This window comes from Mytilus edulis, chromosome 2 (assembly GCF_963676685.1).
Source record: "Mytilus edulis chromosome 2, xbMytEdul2.2, whole genome shotgun sequence".
NCBI classification, from domain to species: domain Eukaryota; kingdom Metazoa; phylum Mollusca; class Bivalvia; order Mytilida; family Mytilidae; genus Mytilus; species Mytilus edulis.
In genome coordinates, this window is record NC_092345.1 from 16506665 (window position 1) to 16528284 (window position 21620).

Consider the following 21620-nt stretch of genomic DNA (forward strand, 5'->3'; position numbering starts at 1 on the left):
GACTGTTCATAATGTGTTTTTAAAACAAAATGAAACTCGAATTAATCAATTCAACTAACAGAGAAATAAATTTTCGAATTAATTAAATCATTATATTTAATTTAGAAATTCTGGAGTAGTTGGCATCTAAAATCTATAAATACAATATAATGTAAAGGTTTGTATTATATAATTGTGGAATCCTCAGTGTTACACACATTCAGCATTCAATTTGTCTGAAGATCTCTGAAGTATATATACAGGTCTGTGTAAACTTTCTGAAGAATGCTGTACTACCATGACTACGATAATTGAATATTTTAAAACTATATAAATGTAATAAAGGCCTCGGATTAAGTTTTTATATTTTATATAATATCATATGGTTATATAAATATCAATCAAATCTCCAGTTTCACTTTTGACGAATCAATACTAACAGGAAGATGTTTATGGGTGTGTGATTACATATTTATATATCCAATAAGCTACGTAATGTTTTGATAAGATGTACAATAGTACATAAATATTGTATATATAAGAATATACATAATAAATCTTTGCAGTGGTACTTTGTCAATAGTGGTTTAAATATTTGCCAAACAAACAGGTCAACCTACACATGAATGTAAATTTGTCGATCTATTTTAATATCACATGTAAACATTGGTGTATTTAACATCTATTTATTGTTTTACAACAATACACAGTAAATACTTTAACATGCCATTCATTTATTTCTGTGTAACAATTGACCCATGAAGTTATCGTCTTTGATATTTACGGCGTGTGTCTTTGATTCAACAAATATTGTTCATGCCTGTGGGAAATTGTTTGTGACGTCATCAATATGTTATCGATCATGATGTCTGATAGGTGCAAACTCACAGTGCAATTAAACATCGAAATAAAGCAAATACACCAATTCCAGACTTTTAATCACCTCCCGCCATGTTTGTTTAACGCGTCAAGCGAAAATGAAGTACTTAGAAACATCTGTCAGTTGTATAAAATGTAACCACACCCAACCTTTTACATGAACAGATGACCTATATTTACACGTTAACTACACAATCATATGGTTATAAGTTAGGCCATGATATAGGATGTTATGCATTGAGAAAATTAAAACGGAAGATGAATAGTTGTGTGTGTGTTTATTATTGGGAATTACAATGTATTAAAGTATGGATTATTTAATAATTTCAAACGTGAAATTTTTGTGAAATCATTTTCCTGACGAAATGAATGGTATAAAGAAATCGTCAGGATGTAAGATTTCAAGATCAATGCCGTTTTTAAAATATAATGTGTTCAAATGTGTTAAGAACTAATTGGTTCAGTGCTAAGTTCTTATTCTCATTAATCACTATAGTAAACTGTGCGGTTTTGTGTAGTGGAATTTCACTTTCCGAACTCTACCCCTTCAATTCAACCTATGGAGACCAACTAACACCAACAATTGACGACGGTGGTTCCGATAAAGTTAAATTAAAAAGAACATTCAAATTCTTCGGAAAAAATTACACCAATCTTTACGTAAGTATTAGTATGTGTTTTTGAAGTGGTTGGCACCCACGGTTTTAGTATATTGCATTCTGAGATACACGTGTCAACGCACTGCACGTGGTGCATGATGCAAAATGCAGCATTATACACGAGCAATCTCTTTAGATTGCATATATATATAATGTTGCTCATCCAAGATTGATCCACCTTGCCTTTGAAGTTTATCATTATGGACAGTTATGGACACAACTTTTGTTTCATGGACAAGGAAGCACTTACTGAATATATAAACAAACACGAAACATGAGTCACACGAAATTAACATTTTACGTTATTAAACTGGTTCAATACATTAAAATTCCTCTTATTCAAACACACTATTTGCGTTAATAAAAACTCTTGTTAATAAATTTTCGCAAACAGTAGAACTTTTTTAAAGAATGAGTAGTACAATTTTTCCACAAACTTATGACGACAGGGCATCTTTATACCATAAATTTTGTATGTCCTTTGGAGCTTCCTCTGCTTGTTTAGCTCCTGTTTATCTCTAGAATACCAACCGGTCCAATTATTGGTATTGAATGATCAGACCGGAGCTGCCGAACAATGATTACTTAAAAGATCTTAAAATTGTAATGGAAACGGAGAAAGTTTACGACATGAGTTAAACAAAAGGCTTATTAATCATGGACTAATCACGATTTTAATGACTTTTTATACACGTCAAATACCCTACATACATTCCAGAAAAGGGACATCGTACTCGTGAGTTTGGAACGGTTTTGTTCTGTTTGAATAAATCATTAAAACATGCAACCTGAATGAAAATATTCATGAAACTAATGGAATACGTCAGTATTATTTTAATTGTTTAGAAGTAGTATAATAAACCAAAATAAAGTCACTTCGACCCAGATGTCTATTAATGTACCATTGCATGGTCTTTCGTATCGGACCATATAATGTTGTGAGATGACCGCCCCGAACTTTAAACTACCATATACATGTTCTTTAAGTACCATACATTAGCTGTTAAAACTTTTACTGTATTTATAAGAACGGAATTGTGAAGAGAATTGTGAACTATTTTTCTGGCATTGAAATGTCTGTAGTGTATAGTTATTATCGTCATTATACATTCCACCAGTCAATAACAATCAAATCTAACGTAGGTGTATTAATAATTGCCTACACCTACTAATTTATTTCCTGTCTCAACAATTAATTCATCATGAGTTATTACATGTATTAATAATATACTAAAATCAAATTTAGTGATTATCATAACATCGATTATTTTTTTTATGCTCTAAACCATGCATGTAACTTAATTACTTAAACGTAATGTCTGTCATTGTCTATAAAATGTCTATACATAGGAAATAAGAAAGTTCAAAACGTTGAAGAGCAAATCAAAATTGAAACAAGAAAATATCAAAAAAAGAAACCGATTGCAGATCAGTTCATCTTAGATTTTTTAAACGAATTTTACATAATTTGTAATCGAGCATCGAAATAAAATCATATAATTAGCGACGGAAAAACTGACCTATGATCCTATCTAACTAGTGAAAGAATTTCCTATCAAGCTTACATATATGCTTCCTTCTAAGACTTACTCTTGTAGAGTACCAGGCGTAACACAGACGACTGCATTTTCCGTTTCATCAACTTAATGTTAGTATGGGAACTTGTAATTTCATTATTTGTACACCAAAATGAAAACAAAGTTCCGCTTATGTCGAAAATCAAATGTTTATGATGCTATTGACCAGTCACCTAAGAAATAAGAAGGGAAGATATTTAAATATAAAGAGTCTCGTAAGTGGTGCTCTGAAACGAAACTTTGAAATCCGAAAGTATGGAATATTTGTTATACAATCTACCTAATAAAATGCCTGTACTAAGTCAGGAATATGACAGTTGTTATCCATTCCTTTGATGTGTGTGAGCTTTGGATTTTGCCATTTGATAATGGACTTTTCGTTTTAAATTTTCCTCGGAGTTCAGTATATTTTTGATTTTATTTTTTTTGATATTTTTAAATGATATTTTGTCAAATATTGTTCATTTTTGTAAGATAACGAAGTTAGGTTTTACCCCCTAGAATTTGTTTGAATGTTTGAATAACTGATTCTGAACAATTTCATGTATTTTCAAATTGAAATATTTTCGAAATCAATTTTTTTAAATTCGAAATATTGATTTTGTTACTTTATCCTGGTAAACATAAAAATCACATTGTCATGATTGTATTGTTTAGTAAAAAGTGTGTTCATTTTTTTATAAACTTGTTGAAGATAAAAGGCATACCAATTTGTACGCCAGACTCGTGTTTCGTCTATACAAAAGACTCGACAGTGAAGAACGAGAAGTAAGAAGTTAAAGAGCATTTAACACCTATATTTCCGAAAGGTTTTGCCGCCAAATACAGCTAATGCAGTGTATTGCTAGACTAGAAAATCATTTTTATTTCATTATGTATATTCTAAGCTTTGTAAATAGTTAATTTATAAGTATGACCATAGGCTATGATATACAGTATATGCATGTCAACACATAAGTACTGACTACTAGACAGCTTTCTTCAAGACATATAGCAAAGCAGTCTTCGGCACACTTGTCTTTGTTTACGTATGTATGGTCACAGAAAAGCTTGTCATACTTGACATAGGACAAAATCAAGTTTTGTCCCCCCACAACAACATACAAGACCTTGATGTCTGATTTGAATCAAACACGAGTTTGATAAATCATATGCAATTATGACTACTAAATGACTATTTTATGATGCTTTATTTAAAGAAGCGGGAAAAAGTCATACAAATCTCAATCTTATTAAAATAAGTTCTCATCACTTGCTCCTCGATTTTTTATATCTCACACGGCGACATATAAAAAAATCGAGGAGCAAGTGATGAGACCTTATTTTAATAAGATTGTACAAATCTCAACTTTATTTGAAATCTTTGCCAAAACACTATACTAAATTCCCGTTCGTTTGAAATGTACGGACACTACTGAAACAATATGTTTAAACATATCATTGTGCAAAACAACGACGAAAGGATCCGACACGAGTTTTTTTTTGTGAACGTTTGCAGCTTTATTTACACTATATATAATACCATCACATTTTATGGATATCCTATAGCCATGATAGCTATACATCCATCGTGTTAAACAATACAGTAAGTTCAAATTGATGAAAGACCCCCTCGTAATTTTTTGAAAATTTATCATTTTGTTTTAAGCCATTAACTGAAATATCATGGTGTGAGTTATAGATATCCTATCAGGCTAACTCTAAGGGGCGCATCTATAGTGTATGCTTAAAGATAAAGAAAAAAACATAAAAATTCCACGATACATAATACTACATGTACTAACAATAGTCCAGTGCACGCATGAATCCGGATTTTTTGTTTTGGATTGGTTTAGGCATGTTTCAATACGTCAAATGTTCAAAGTGTGTGGACATATTGGATTGATTGGTGCTTGCTTAAACGTCCAGTGGCAAATACATGTTGGAAGCATTAAAAAAAGAAGGACATCTAATTTTAGCATGGTTAGCTTTTAAATGCTTCGTTTTAAGTACATTTAGATAAGACTGACAATTAAATAATTATAGGGCATCTCATATCAATTATGATCAAACCGTTAAGTACGCTGCATGATACAAATTTCAACACGTGCATTTAAAAATACGCAAATGCAGGAAAAGTCGATTAAAATTACTCTTGCGCGTAATTTTTTACATTGAATTAAAATATTAGATCTTCATGTTCTGATACGTGTTTACAAAGCATCAAAATATGCAATGAAATATTATAAGGTGTATTAATGAATAATGTTGCATGTAAAAAAACAACATTCAAAGCTTTTCGTCTGTAAATGAACTCGTTTACCTTCAAACAAATTTAGTCATAACATATGTACTTTACGCAATTTTAAAGGGGTCATTAACAGTTACTCTTAGGCTTAACGCTGTATGGCTGTATTGTACAAATAGATGAAAACATCGTTATGTTTATTTTTTTATATTGCAATAATAACAGAACATCAACTACGAAATTTCCATCGACGTCATTCAATATTAAAGGGAAATCACACTATTGTTTATACGCATCGCTCTCGGCGCCGCTATAGTGTCGTGACTGTATTATGACGTCGCCGTTTTCGAGTCCGTCGCAAAGGCTGCTAATTTATAAAATAGTGAGCCGCTCAAAGGGACGTTCCACTAAAGCAGGAAAATGATAATGAACATATCATGTTTTTCACAACTGTGATAATTAGATTAAAAATACATTTCCATAAGGAAGGGTCTGATTGTATTGGGGTTTACGGAATACAGAATAATGGTTAATACTGCAGAATAAATTGCAAAAAAAAAGAAGAAAAGATAAGAGAATGATGAGGTGCTAAAATATAAAGAATAAAAAATATTGGTAACACAAACTAAATATTAATAAATGAATGACCCTCTATCCAGACCCTTATGATAAAAAGAACATATCAATTCAAAACACATAATCATCATGCATAATCAACACTAAGAACGTTGGAAATTCATAGCATATTCAATATAATTTAGTACCCTCTCGAACCATTTTCTCGAAAACAAAGTCGGTAACATATACTTTTTTTCGGCAGCGTATCGTCGCGATGCGGTATGTAGGGTTCAGTGTATATTTCCGGGGGGAGGGGAGGGGAGGGGAATATTAATAGATCAAGAGTAACAGCATGTTAGCGTATAGCTTCTGGAATCTGTAGTTTTCTTTTCATCAGAGTGTTGTAAAAAAGAACAATGAGTTTCGACTTTCATTTTTTTTCATATCACATGCCGGAAACGTCATAACTATAGTCTTCTATGCTACATGTATAAATAATTCATCCAAAATCTCATTTCATATTTGTATTTATCTGGCTCAGCCTATCGGGTAAATACAAAGCAGGGTCAAAATTAATATGTTCTAGTTCTGAATATGCATTAAACTTGCCACTGGACGTAAATTATGTTTGAAGTGCTATTTGAAATCGTTATTTATTTCACATGTGACGACAGAAATTATCAAAGTGTCTTCCATCGTTCCCAAATGTTCCTTTGACATCTTACGCCTCTTACTTTTTTTTCTTCTTTTTTTTGTGGGGGGGGGGGGGGAGGGGGAGCATGGAAATGAGTTATTCGTATCTATTAATCATGTCTATTGATATATTAAACGTTAATAAGATAACGCTAGTTGAAAATCATCCAAAACTTTACATCGGTTGCTGGCTGTCGAAGTCAAAGAAAATTTAGCACCGTATTATATTGTACATGTTGCTCAATCTTTCTTTAATGCTTAAAGTTTGTTCAGGCTAACGGCTAACATAATTTTGGCACAAAAATAAATCATATTTTGTTGTATTTCTTTAAACTGTCGTTGACGCACTGTAGGACCAGCAAGTTAAAAATAAGGCCGCTATAGACGTCAAATAATCTGGGAATATCAAACACTATGCCTAGTTTTATATTTTGGTACTATTGATTAACTACAACAACAATAAAATGCTTCACTGAGAGCAGCCTGATACGCCCGCAGATGTTGAACCATGAACAGTTTGGGCACGTTTGGACACAATATTCAAGCTTGATACTGTCTGAGTTTGGATTGTGATCATCAAATTTTTGACATAATAGAGGTTTCTGACACAAAATATATGTGGTCGAAGGTCATAAAAAACTATTGTGCGAAATATGACACCAAAGTTTCATGAGAACTGCTGAAAGCAATATTGAGTTGTTGTCCGAAAACGGAAAATCCCCCTTTTATAATGAATAAAACCCTATAACTCGGAAACATAAAATCTAAAATTCATAAAAAACGAAAGGGAGCTCACGTCAATAGATATAAACAATTCACCAAAGTTTTATGTCAATTGGTTAAAGCGTTCGACATGATGACGACGGACGGGCAGACGGACAACGATATACCATAATATGTCCCGTAAACGAGCGTATACAAATTTAACACGTACTATACATTTGGCTTTAAAAGTCTTAGACTACATCAATAGAAATATTTAACACACACACACACACACATGTATGGGGGGGGGGGGGGGGGGGGGCCATGTATTTATGTAGAGTTACACGTCTTAAGAGTACTGCTAAATAGTAACAAACACATTAATGGTCCGTCTGGTGAAAGAATATTCCACTCATATAGACAAATGTTTTGTGCTGATGTTTATGTAATATTTGCAACTGAAAGTTTGGCAAAATTCAAGAAAACAATGGAGAAAAAGAAAAACCCAAAACAAGTAATAATAGTTCAGATGTAGGTTCGTGTTCAGATCACTTGGCTGTAGACAGTGACACAGTGAGATTGTCGGATTCCGACCATGACTGAAAAGGTCAACCAGTTGTTTTAATACAAAGGTAGCTGATTAGCTCTTGATTCTTCGGTTCTTTTGAGAGAAAAAAAATGCCCAATATGATATAGCAGAGAGTGATTAAATTGGCACACAGATTCAATCAGTTATTTTTAAATTAACTATGATTAATCAGTATTGGCAAAAAAAAGTACATATACCGTAATAAAAGATAAATGTAATAAAAGAATATACATTTAAAGAAAAAGACGTGCACCCACAGAAAACTAGAAACTGCAATCTTAGTAATTTACTCTTAATTTCATCGGATCTCAAAATTTTAACTCTTACCAGAATTTTTACTCTATCTAACAGTATAACTCGGAAGTTTTTAAGTGTAAGTCGAGCTTTGATTAGAACTCGTACTGGAATAAATGTTCGAAATCAAAATAAAACTCGAACTTTAACTCAAAATTTCACTGAAAGTCGAACTTACGTTGGTGCGATTATGGAGCGTTATGTAATTACGGAAATGTTAACCAATTTTAAATTTCTTCCGAAAATGGTGTCGTTAAGGGCTTTTTTTAAAAGTGCCGAGTTTGTCGCTTTTTAATACAGCATTTCAGGTTTTATCTTGTGCGAATGGACAAGTTAGTGATTTTTTTCTGTTTGTAGTCTAAATGGAACGTGTTACTTTTCAGCCCGGATACCCTCAGTATTCTGAAGTAGAAGATTCTAAATCTGTAAATCCGGATCCGTAAATTATTTTTAATACGGCATGAGGCAGACATTCGTTTTCCCTATACAACAAATGCAATTAAAAAATTCAGATGACTTCAACTTTGACAATTACTTTATAATAGACTGTATGTAATGTTAAAACGTTTCATTAGATTGATAAAAATATCAATTAATAATCGAAATACCTTGAAAAAATGTTATTATATTTTGTAGTGAAAAGGTTTAAGTCAACCCAATAGTTCCAAGCATTGCAAGAAATGCTCCTATGTTAGCAACGTCGTTCTCTCAGCGTTTGTTATATAGTTCCCGCCAAAAATCGATAATAAGATTATTTCCGTTTTAGCGGATTTAAAACATCGGTGACCCCCCTTTTTTATTTATGCTTTTAAAATCTCCCCTGAAGCTGCAACTTATGCAGAAGTTTGAAGGAAAAAACATTAGTAGATTTTTTTTATTTCAAGAAAAATCTATAATAAATAGAAATTAAAAATGGCGGGAAATGTTCAAAGGCCTTGAAAAATAAGGAAACTGAGAAAAATAAATGTGCATAAGGTAAAAGTTACAATTGAATGTTTTAGTTTTACCAGTTAAAGATCGTTTTTCAATAATTTCGCCTTCAATTAGCAACTTAGAGCGCTATTTCTATATTTCGTTATAACGCGATTCTTTACTTTTTGATGACGTCATATCTCGATAACAACATCGGTGACCCCAAATTTTTTTCCGCCTAAAATGTTGTAATAAGTATGATCTGTCTGCATGCAAAATTTCAATAAATTATTATTAGTAGTATAAATAGTGTGATTTCCCTTTAAATATCTCTGTGCCAACATCGAAGATGTTTAGAAAGAATCTAAGTAATTGTATTTCCTTATTACCGCTTATTGACGTCAGGCTGCAGGTTCTGCTCCTGAACATAGTTAATAGGAAAATAATGTTACTGCGGAGACGCCCAGAATTAATAGTTACTTATCCGTGGAGAACGAAACAAATGTTTAAATGGTTTAATATGGTCGACCTCCGTAACATTCATATGAATATGAATTTTATGCGAAAAACAAAAAAAAAACAAAACTGATTTTTTAAACAGTAATAAACACTCAGAGTTTTATTAAACATTCAAAGCATGATCATGATGATGTAAAACTATTATAAAAAATTTCCAAAGACAAGTGTTTAAGAAAATGCATCTTCATGACTACATTTACGTAAATAGAAACCATTCATAATTATCAATCAATAAAAAGGGATATACATCAATATAAACACAAAGTGCAAACAATCTCCAAATAACATCACATGCAATCTAACTAACAAAGTGATTTTTAATGATTGAAAAAGGATTAAGAATAAATTTATAAGGGAGTGAGAACCGAATTAATTATGCACAATGGTGCCACAATAATGCTAAGCTGACTCTGTGATAACAGTTACTAAGAAACAAGTCCAGTACCTAGGCTACGAGTTCTAAGTCACTGATAAAAGTACATTTGTACCGACTTGAAAACTAGGTAAGAGTGCATTTCAATTGAAAAAAAAGTCTGAGGTACACTATGGAAGCGTATTTGATTGGCTTAATGTCCAGTGGAAAATAGTTCAAGCAAGCATAACTGATTCAAATTCTGTCGCCAATTACAAACTGGAAATGCATTATAAATGACGCAATTCATCCTCTTGACAACCACAAGATTGCCCTGATGGACTGAATACTCTGTACTTGGAGAAAACAATTTGTGCTCGAACCTTAAAACGAAGTATTTTGATTGGTTGATTTCTTTATCTTGAGAACGTGATCGTTCATTACAATAAAATCGTATCGAAAGAATGACTGGTACTGCTGATTCAGGGTTTTCATTCAAGGCTGCATCTAGTTAAAGACGTTCCAATAGTTTAAAATTTGTCATTTCGGGGTCTTTAATAGCCACCGGCTATGTGGTATAGGATTTGCGCATTGTTTAAGACCCTACTATGACCTACAGTTGTTAACTTCTGCCTCTGGGGGAGAGTTGTCTCATCAGCAATCATAACGCATTTGTATATATTTGTGCATTTTAACATTGATTAGTATCAGTCTGTCTACTTTTTCAAAACGAGCAACCACCTTTCTTAAGACATTTTTGTAACTGTTCACCTGAAATTGACCATCAGATACTATACACATATTTTGTAATTTACCCTGAAGCCGGACATGACAACCGCACTTCTTGACATAGGTGTAACTTCTTAATGCGACAGGAAGTCGGAAAAGGGTGTCATATCTTCGAATCAGTCAGACGGAAAAACTTATCATGCATGTTGTACAAATAAATTTGTGTTCAAGTAATGGGTGGAGTGTTAAAATTAATAAAAATTACAATTTCACATAGTTTTATAATCTTTTTTTGTTTAAAAGAGGGAGCAACTTTTAAATTTTACAAGATCGTTATCAGGGTTATTACAAACAAAATGGATAATTGTATGCTTTCAAATTTCTTGAAATTTTGTTTTACAAGGGTGTGAAAATGTTTGTTTTCATTAAAAAATAATAAAATGTGATTTTTAAGAAATAATCTAATCTTGTTCCTGCAAGCATGGCAAGCATTTATTTATTTTCTTTTTATTAAAGTTAAAACTAAACTATGCCTTCCTTCCACACACACACTCAAATTAAAGATGAATAGTTGGTGCATAACTTGAACTCCCGGAATTTGTGCAGCATTAAAGAAATGCAAATGATTCAAAGTGGACTAGAAGTCTTATAAAAATTACCCAACATGATAATGACAATGTATGATAAATACATAGCCACAACGAGTTAGACCAAATAAAAAAGTAGGCGTGGTTCCAGTTACATCTGAAAAAAAGTTAGGGTAGGTAGGTAGGGATTTTTTTTTCATTTTATGTTTTTTTTTTAACATTGAGTCTATGGGAGCAACATTCTGACTAACAGTGCTTAATGAAGAATGACAATAAAATCTTTAGGGTAGGCTATTTTTAAGCTGAAAAAGTAGGGACGGTAGGGTTACTGGAACCACACATATATTTTTATTTGGCCTTAATAAAGTAGGGCAACGTGTATACCATACTTTAAACTGTCCATAGACTATCATGCTAGTTGAAATAAATGCATTCCAGATTTACAACTAATGTCAATATTTAGAACTCTTTGAATATTAACAAAGAAACCTAAACTTGGTACAAGATAATCTTGATAACTTCTAAATGGTTATAATTAGAAGGCATGTAGGTTAATATTATGTTTTCACTTCAACACATCACAAAGAACTGTTTAAATATGATATAACATAATTAGAATGAATAAAAAGGATGAACATTGTAAATTTGAGCTTATTTTTTAAGCATGCTTTAAACAGCACCATATCCTTACCCATCTTTGACCTCCTTTCGTCAGAGGTTGAAGATTAACAAATTGACGTCGGAATTGCTCAAGGAAAGAACCAAAGCTGTACATATATATACCAAGACCAAAGAACGAGATTTTAAACAAAACGAGACTTTAAGGGACATCACAGAAAGCATATCAATTAAACAAAAAAATAAAAAACCTTTAAAAGCTGTGACGAAATTAGCAAGCAACATTCTATGCTTCGTGGCAAGGTTATTGTTTTCAAAGCATCATATAGATTTGTTTCTTTCGTGACATATGCGGGGTTACCTTTGACTGCTGTTCTTATTTATAGACGGCAGTGGCCCATGTAATAAGCAAATCAGTTCGATTATAATTTTCAATAAGAAGTGGCCTGTCTATTCAAAACTAAATTCACGAAAATATATACATGTCTAAACACTTTTGTAAAACAGATACTATATATATTACATTCATTCGATTACATACGTTGATATATGTCTGATTACACCCTGCCATTAAACATCAAAGATCAATACATAAAATATTCGTTTTGAAATTCTCCAATGTTGTTTTCTCATTATTAATTTATCAGATATTAAGTTGTTTCAACTGATAATGTTGGGCGTTGTCATGTTTGGTACACCTGCTAAGCCGTGCATTAAATACAAATCGATTTCGGGATGAATCCGACAAGCATTTCGTATTGATTAAAATGATCATGGTTTAGGTATATCCAATGATGATAATGATCATGCCATTGTAATATTTCAGAGATTTATTAAAAAATTTCACTCGAGTCATGTAATTTCCGCAGCTTAAAGGATTGTTTAGAATGTTTGTATAATATGATAATTAATCAAAACAGACAATAAATGTTTGAAGACGTACATGCTCCTGATCTGCCTCAAGGTCAACACAAGACGTCTGTACTAAGACATTTGGCGGGAAATCCAGGAAAAAATAAAAACTAATATCATTTGCAAAAACAGACATTTACCAAACTCTAAAATATTTTAGAATTGTAGTTTTCATTAACCAAGATGGCTCATGCGTATGATATTTTTTTGTTTGATTCAAAGCAAGATAAAAATAGATTGTTTATACTGTAATAATCAGAATGAATTCCTTAGTAAATGAAGACACCTGTTCTGCCGTGCTGTGTTCTTACCTTCTATTTTTGATGTTAATATTATGCAACAATACGCACAACAAAGTAGAAGATCTTATTTATAAATTAGGAATAAAAAGCCTGTTCTAAAATACATCCGTGGTATTTTGTTCTTTAAGTTTTAAATATGTTTTGAGAAATTTGACTTGCATTTCAACACTTGAGTAAAATAATTAAATATGTATTCGTCAAAAGTAAGGAGAAGGGAAATCCTATTTAAAGACTCCGCAATGAAGAACAATACAAAATTCGCAAAAATCTAAAAATCAACCATGGGTGTTGTTAAAAAATGCAACACGTTAGATATTAAGCTTCATTTGGTTAGTAATATGGATATGTTTTCCTAATATAAAAATAAGGTTCATTTGGAAAAAAAGTTTGCCTAGTAAAATAATGTGCAACAAATTAGAAATGTGTTAAAATTAAAAGTTTGCTCTAAGAATTTTGATGTCCATGTGTTGCTTCGGCTTAACCAATAGCTTAAGTCAATACAATAAAGTAAAATTTGCGATTCATGCAATATTTTCTTGTTGCACTCTTAGTATACGATCTGGCTATTTGTATTATTAACACATAAGGTGTACAAATTTTGTTTCCCTTCCCCTTATCAGTCTTCACGTTAAACCACAAGTCCTACGGCTTTGTAAAATTGCTCTCTTGCTTGTAAAATTGCACTCTTGCTTGTAAAATTCGACTCTTGCTTCTTCCCTACATGCCATCATAATCCAACTTCAGTTTTTAAATAATTGAGCGTCTGCTTTTTTGGACTCAAAAGTTAAACGTGAAGACTGCATTATGCTTGAATGCCCTGCATTATTATTGTTGATACATGTAAAACATAATTTTGCATGCTTAAGTTCTAATCCGTTACCTGCAGGCATAAAATGCAGAGAAATAATAATATCTCTTACATCATGCAAACTAGATTGAATTTGATAAACTCTAATTAGTTTCTGTCTGTCATTCCGATTATTTTATCAGAAAATAGATCGCGGAATGACTTCCTGTCGCACACGTTTTGTTTAAATTAATGCGACTAATTTGCTGCAAGCAAATGTAATGATTTCTTTGACATGTTAAAGTGACGGGTCAAATGCTACTGTTCTAATATCTATTTGTGTATTGGGCGTTACTCCATCCATAACTTAAAGCAAGTTTATTAATTACCGTATTAGGCGGTTAGTGACCTATAACATTGAGGTAGTAATATTTTCTATTTTGGCAGAATAGTAATTTACATGTTAAGTAATAATGGGTTTAAATGTTTGATAAATGAAAGATTTTTGAGGTAAATGGTATAAAAAGCAACGTTTATTGCAGATTAATGGGTATTATTATGGTGATGTTGATAGTCTTTTCCGATTAATAGGTTAAGGGTTGAATCAACTCACATTTCCTTGCTGAATGTTATACGAATCTAACGAGGAAGCATAAAACGACTAAAATCTTTTGAATGGTATTCAAATGTGACAAGATATATTATTCTAAAGACCTTAATGACATCATCGATTTCTTTTTTTTTTAAATAATATACATTGTAAATGTACGACATTTTAAGACATTAAAATTAAATTACATTTTTTTAGATAGGATATTTACTTCACGAGCAGCAGTGATATAAGTTATTCGACTACATTGAAGCTGTAATGAGAAGTCTGAAGGAGAATGTATTTACTTTTTATTGCTTGACTGTAAAAGATAGAGACCAAATTCCTCTTATAAGGACATTTTCAAAGGCTTCAGTCATTTCTAAGCCTCGCAGTTAAACAGTGTTTGTGTTCTCTAAGATTCTTACAGCATTTTGTGTACAGTATCATGTGTTCTTTAAGATTTTTACAGTATTATGGTCAAATTTTAAACGTCTAAAGACAACAGCCCGAGTCCGTGATTTGGATAGGATTTAGCTATTTCTAAGAAGTTCTGACAACAGACAATGTAAAAGATTATCTTTCTTGACCAGTTCAAAAATTGAATAGGCAATGTTTTGTCTTTTAGATACAAATTAATTATGGCAGACATATAATACAATTATTATATGTCTCTGATTACCATGGTTAACTATGATATGTCCTTGTATGATGATAAAAAAATTACAAAAATAATGTCTTCACCAATTGAATAGCATTTTGATATAAGAATTGTTAAAATCGAATATGATTTTATAAGACGATTTATTATTAAAATCATCCTGTGGAGCCCAATAACTAAGCATGCTACGTGAGTTAGACAAAAGTCATGGGATATATATTGGCTCTACCTCAGAATGAAAAAAACAAACCCCAACACACATTGAATGCGAATTCCACATAAAGTTTTGAATAAAATGAGTTGCGGCATATACTTCAATGATACAGCAACCCTACGAAACGTATATCAAAAAGATATATCTTGTGTTCATTGATTGGCTTGACAAACTAATTATTCAATTTGAAAAAGATATAAAATCCCCATATTAAAAAAAATCGAATATAATGGTTGTTCCTTTAGTATCAGTTTGATTAATTATGATTTAGTGTAGATCCATGTAGTTGAGACAATAAAATTTTAATTTCTTGTCGCTTTTGACATCTTAACTATGTGAAAGAATTTGTTATTTGACATCTCTATTTTTTATTTACCTTGTAGACATTTTATCTATCATATTGAATTGTTATACATCTATGATTTATCAAGTAGACTAAGTTATAATATATTTACTTATATAATTAATAAAGCAAATAAAAATTGGAATACAATGAAAAATATGAATTTTAGTAGTATATCACAAATGGATTTAGTACAGACAATGACCAAAGTCGAGGCTTAATTTATCAAAAGTTATATATGTGTTCATTTAATGAGAAAAGCCAAATAAAACTTGAAATACGATGAAGACTAGAATTTTCAGTAAATTTATATTACTAAAATTGGATCGCATATGGATTTTGTATCGAAGTCGAGGCTAAGTTACTCCACCCATGTTTACATGCGTCGAAGTGCCGTTCGATGTGACGGGCTGTATAGGTTAGATATTTACATAAGCTTGAAATGTAAACAGAAATATTTGGATTAACTGATAATGAGAAATATTACACCAATCAATAAGGTTCAAATACCCAAAATGTGTTAAGAGGTCTAATCTCGTATACCGATGACCTCATCATCTATATACTACACTCAAAAATTATTCAAACATGATAAAAAAAAATTAACAACATGTAATATTCTTAATTAATTATGTAGATGAACAAAGTGCTTGGCTTATTAATGAAATTAAGAATGAACACTTTCTAAAGCTTTTCATCTATTGAATTTATCAAACTGAACATTTTCCAAGTGACGTATTCTTATTATATATATGTGATCGCACAATGAATGAAATTAAAAATGAACAATTTGTACCATCCAAAAGCTTTGCTAATTTAAAATCTTTTCATCGAGATATCAAACAGTAAACATTTTCAGGGTGTCATTTACAGGATTTATTAAAGTGAATTTAAATTGCGTACGAACTATTTATAGATTAGACAATGCTTGGTCATGTTTTATGAAGATTTAAGCCCTAGGCGAAGTTCTAAATCATAACAGAATACTCCGGAACACTTGTGCTTTTATTCGTGTAGTTACTAAGTGAAATAAGATGTACACTAAGAATTTGAGTTTTTTGTTTGGATAAATTGTTATTACAGCTATTCATCGTTTATATCTTCAAAAGTGTTTATTATTCAATACAAATTAAACTTTAAAAATCATATGATAAGTAAATATGAATTTAAATGTACAATAAAATTGTAGAAGTCCATAAAAGTTAAACAAACATATTTAAAAGTAAAATGTTATTATACAGATGGACAGTTTATAGGTTGACTGTTAGACTTTGTATCACATATTTCTAGGTTAGTGTCTTGCTTTTAATTGACAATAAAATATGATTAAAAGGGACTGAGTTGAAAAATGGCCAAACAACACCAAATTGAGCTTATTTTTGTTAAATTTGTCATCCATAATTTTGTGTGTGCAAATTTTGCGTTATTTACTGCTTTCAAATTTTGAATTTGTTTTTGCCTATATGGCAATAAATGTTAGACTGACGGAAAGTTAAAAAATGAATGTTCGGTATCTTTGATAATTCACCTATTCCATACCCAAATTTTATAGAAAGGTAAATTTTAGAATTAGGGCCATTTAGACGAAGAATATAATATTTGAACTTGTGCGGAATTTTTTGAATGTACCACTTTCTGACCAAAGCAGCGTTAAACATCGTAAATATCATGTGTTCTAACACTAGGAGTAAACCATAAAATAGCAATAAATACAGGCGGATACATAACACGTGTTCCTTGTGATGTTTGATTTAGGGGATTACCTTATTTGGTTCACATAAGGGTAAACAAACACAGTGATATAAATGATAGACTGTTTCCGTGAAGAATTGAAATGAATTGTCCATGGGGATGTGGTCAAGGTCTTTAAATGCTTTGCTACATTTTGTTAAAGAATATCCGGTTTAAAATAAAGATAACGGTATTTACTTTTGTATTTCAACATGTTTATATTTCAAATTGAAATAAGTATGTCTTTATTAATGATAACCTTGTGATTCACATGCATTTGTAGTAAAAAAAAGAGGGAACAACAGAAATATGTCATACTAGTATAATCATATAAACCAGCGATACACATGTTTTTAGGATATTATATAAGATTTTGTTTATTTATAAATGTTTTATTTTATTCATATCGATAATATTCACACGTATCTGCACCTTCCTATTTTCGTTTCTATATTCGATAGATATGGAACCAATACTACTCAGAATTAAAAACGTCTTGTGCAGAGAGAAATTAAGACTTTCCATTCATATTTTATGTTCTTTGTAATGCTGTTAGTGCCATAATGACTTTCCCCCCGGTTTACATACTTTAAATTCCGGTTGACTTTTTAAGTAAAGGTCTTCAGTAGTCTAACCAAGCACTAAATACCATATACCAGTATGAAATTATAGCAAAAGGTCAGAATATAGAACGTCAAATTAACCTTTAACCTTGATCTAAATTTTAAGTTAAAAGTTCAAGAATCTCAAATTATAAAGTCACAAGTCCCAAAAATGCATGGTTTGGAAATCATCATTCCAAAAAGTAAAATAACAAAAATACAGACTCTGAGTAAATTCAAAACGGAAAGTCAATAATCAAATGTCAAAATCAAAAGCTCAAACACATCAAACGAATGGGTAACAAATGTCATACTATTATAACAGCTTATTTCAAATATTTAAGGGGAGAACAAAAACTAATATTTAAAGTCACCAGAGCACTTGAACCCAAATGTATTGACGTTGCGTCAGGTCGCAATGTACAATTTGACAAACACATTGTTTCAATAACGTTAATGGTTTCTGATGAGTTTCAAATTTTTAGTATTACCGTGTCCTTGACCTTGGATTTCATTTTCTGCTTCTGGTTCAAGAATCCCATCAAAAGATTCAAGGTCGCTATGATATTATTATATGCATTACACTAGTCCGAGATTACTGCCCAGCTTGTTTGTCAAAACAGACGTTGGAAGTCAGAGTAATCTCGAACTAGAGTTACACCGGCACACCATCTATGTTTTAACCTAGTACGAGATTGTTTTTATTTATGCTGGTCTTTTTGGCGACTTGTTGTCCCCTCCATGATTTTTCCTCATGTATTTTAAAACAAGCTAGGAACATCTAATTTTGTATTTCAGGTGAACAATAACGGAATACTTACTTTTAAAGACAAGTTGGATACATACAAACCACAACCTTTTCCTTCAAAAGAAAACCGATCTATCATTGCGCCATTTTGGGCGGATGTAGATACTGAACACATTGGTGGAACTGTATGGTTCAGAGAAACATTTGAACAAGCTTTTCTTGACAAAGCAACAGTAGAATTAAGAAGCTACTTCCGAGAACAACGTGCGTTTACAGCCAAGTGGATGTTTATCGTCACGTGGGAAAATGTAGGATATTACGGTGCCTCACGCCAGGGCAGAGAGAGAGTAAGTCAGTTTTAATAAGATATTCGGATTCATAAAAACCAAAATACCCAAAAAGTAAAATAAGTATTTCACGTAGCGCCAAATTAATTGTTGAAAGCCTCTGGTAAAATTAGCTTTATTGAAAACAGTGTACTTGGTTCAAATGATACCAATTAAATATATATATATTTATTTAGAAACTACCCCTTTACAACGGGGGCACTTGCAGACGAGGTATCCACAAATGCACCCAGCAACATATATGCAATGAATATATACAGACAAGTAACACACAATATACATAAAACATTTTCAGACTTAAAATTGGTACATTGTAAAATAAGACAACATCTTACATAAGAGAAATAAACATGATGTTACTTTACACTATAAACATATGATCTTAACTAAAAGTAGCGTAAAACAAAAAACATCTATTTATAAAATATAGTGCTAGCATCAAGCAGTGAGATGATACAACAGAATTCTACATTTATTTTGACAAGCAAATTAATACGATTTTGCAGTTTCTAAATTTTATCGAATTGCATTATCAAATACCCGTAAAAATGCGATGGCAGAGTTTTTATAAACTCCGTAAATATATTATTTTACAAGTAAGTGCTAGGCTTATTGTATGGAAATTGTGAAACCACATGTTTGTTAACCATAGTGTCTCTAAATCTATTTTACTGGTGTGTCGTTGGGCTGCTCTTTCTTCATGCTTATTGAACAATATACAAAAATGTAGCCCATATCTTGTTTAATTTATATACATGTACATGTATATGAAGCGAAAGCAATTGTTGTTATTTTTTTTTATTATAATAATCATTATGTTCTGACAAGATGTAAACACTGCGTACTCAAAAAGTCTTGGATGTATTTATTTTGGAAAATTGTGATTGAAAAAATTTGAGTACAATATTTGAAATTCGAACTTTAAAATTTTTGACAACGATTTGTTGCTTTAAAAGTAATTCCTTAGAATGTATGATGTTGAAAGTACAATTTGTATATACATGTAGAGGTCTAACATAGTTCGACACGCGATTATAAAAAAAATAATTATATTTGATAGTATGAACACACCCATTGACACTGGTTTTAGAGATTATATATTGAATAATAAAAGATTAATTATAAATAGTATTTGTGTTAAATGAAAAAAAAAAAAACAAAAAAAAAACCAAAGAAAACCTCGTTAATAATGTAAAAGTACATGACAATGATGACGGCGTCATGATAATATTTCTTTACAGTTAAGTACTATGAAATATGTTTTAATATTTCATATACATTTTTAACAGAAATGTCATTAATTTTACCCGAAAAAAAGAAACATAGTTCACAAACTTTAATGCTTGCTGCTTGTCAAGAGTGTAAATTATGTCACTAAGTTCAAAAGTTTAAAACATTTCTTTGAAATATAGTTTTATCATTCGAATATCATCTGAATAAAAAGCATATCATTATTTTTAAAGATAACAGATTGTCATGTATTAAAATTAATCAAATTATGAAAAACGACATAAGTCAATGTTCATGTTATTTTTTTTAAAAATGCATTAAATGATTTCACGCATTTAACCTCTAAATCAAATATCTAATAAATTAATCTTAATATTTTCTACGAATAAAAAAAATAAATGTGTTATTAAGTGACTTTTTTATGTTTTGATAATATGAAGTATAGATTCAAGGTTATCTGTTTTGACACTATACTATTCATTTATGCAACGTCTTGGTATTCCACATAGCGATAAAACCATATTAGGGGTGATTTGAATTGCATATACCATTTAAAATGTGTAATTTTATATTATAGTTTTAGAAAAATTACACACATCTTACTATAATTGTAATTATTATAACTATGTGACATAAAAAACTAATGTGACGAAGCTATAATAGAAAAAAATGTTTCAAGATTTTCATTTGAAAAACAAATATTTTTCAAAAGTTGTAAAAAAAAAATAGACCAGAAGTGATAATTTTTGCTTATCGTTGAAATGCAATTCAAAAGTAATTCAAATTTCATATGATTACAATAACAAATTATTATTGTAAATCTGATTGAAAAATCGACGAACTTCACACAGTATACATTCATTCCATTTAAAAGTTTGTTTTCGTGTATCGATCGATTGTTTAGATGTACTTATTTTATAGTCCAGTTGCAAGTATTTCATGCATTTTCTAGACAAGAACAAATAAGCTATGCAATATATACATGTACGCCAACATTAAGAGCGGAAAATGCAGACTTCTATTTGAAAATGACGGTATGAGTGATTAGAGTAGAAAGTGTGCTTGCATCAGACCACTAACACCCCACTCACATAGTTGTTGCAAGGGTTCATTAACGTTCAGAGAGCGTGTCACTCTTCCTTCACGAGGTATCACAATTAACATTTCCATTTCCACCGAATGAGATTGCACATTCATACATCTTGCACAGTTACACTCCATTAATAAGAAAGGGATTTTTATGTCTTTGGCCGGAAGAGAGAAGTGCAAGATATTAG

At 31.1% G+C, this 21620-nt stretch overlaps 1 protein-coding gene across 1 annotated transcript in view; it reads left to right on the top strand.

Moving 5' to 3' along the window:
* The first annotated feature begins 543 nt into the window (after window positions 1-543).
* The window catches only part of LOC139511576 (sushi domain-containing protein 2-like), a 46148-nt gene continuing 25071 nt past the window's right edge, over window positions 544-21620 (top strand). Inside the window, exons 1-2 of the mRNA XM_071298420.1 lie at window positions 544-1518; window positions 18817-19113. Of these exons, the coding sequence (XP_071154521.1) occupies window positions 1288-1518; window positions 18817-19113 (528 nt within the window). The 5' untranslated portion in view covers window positions 544-1287. The remainder of the gene's footprint in view (window positions 1519-18816; window positions 19114-21620) is intronic.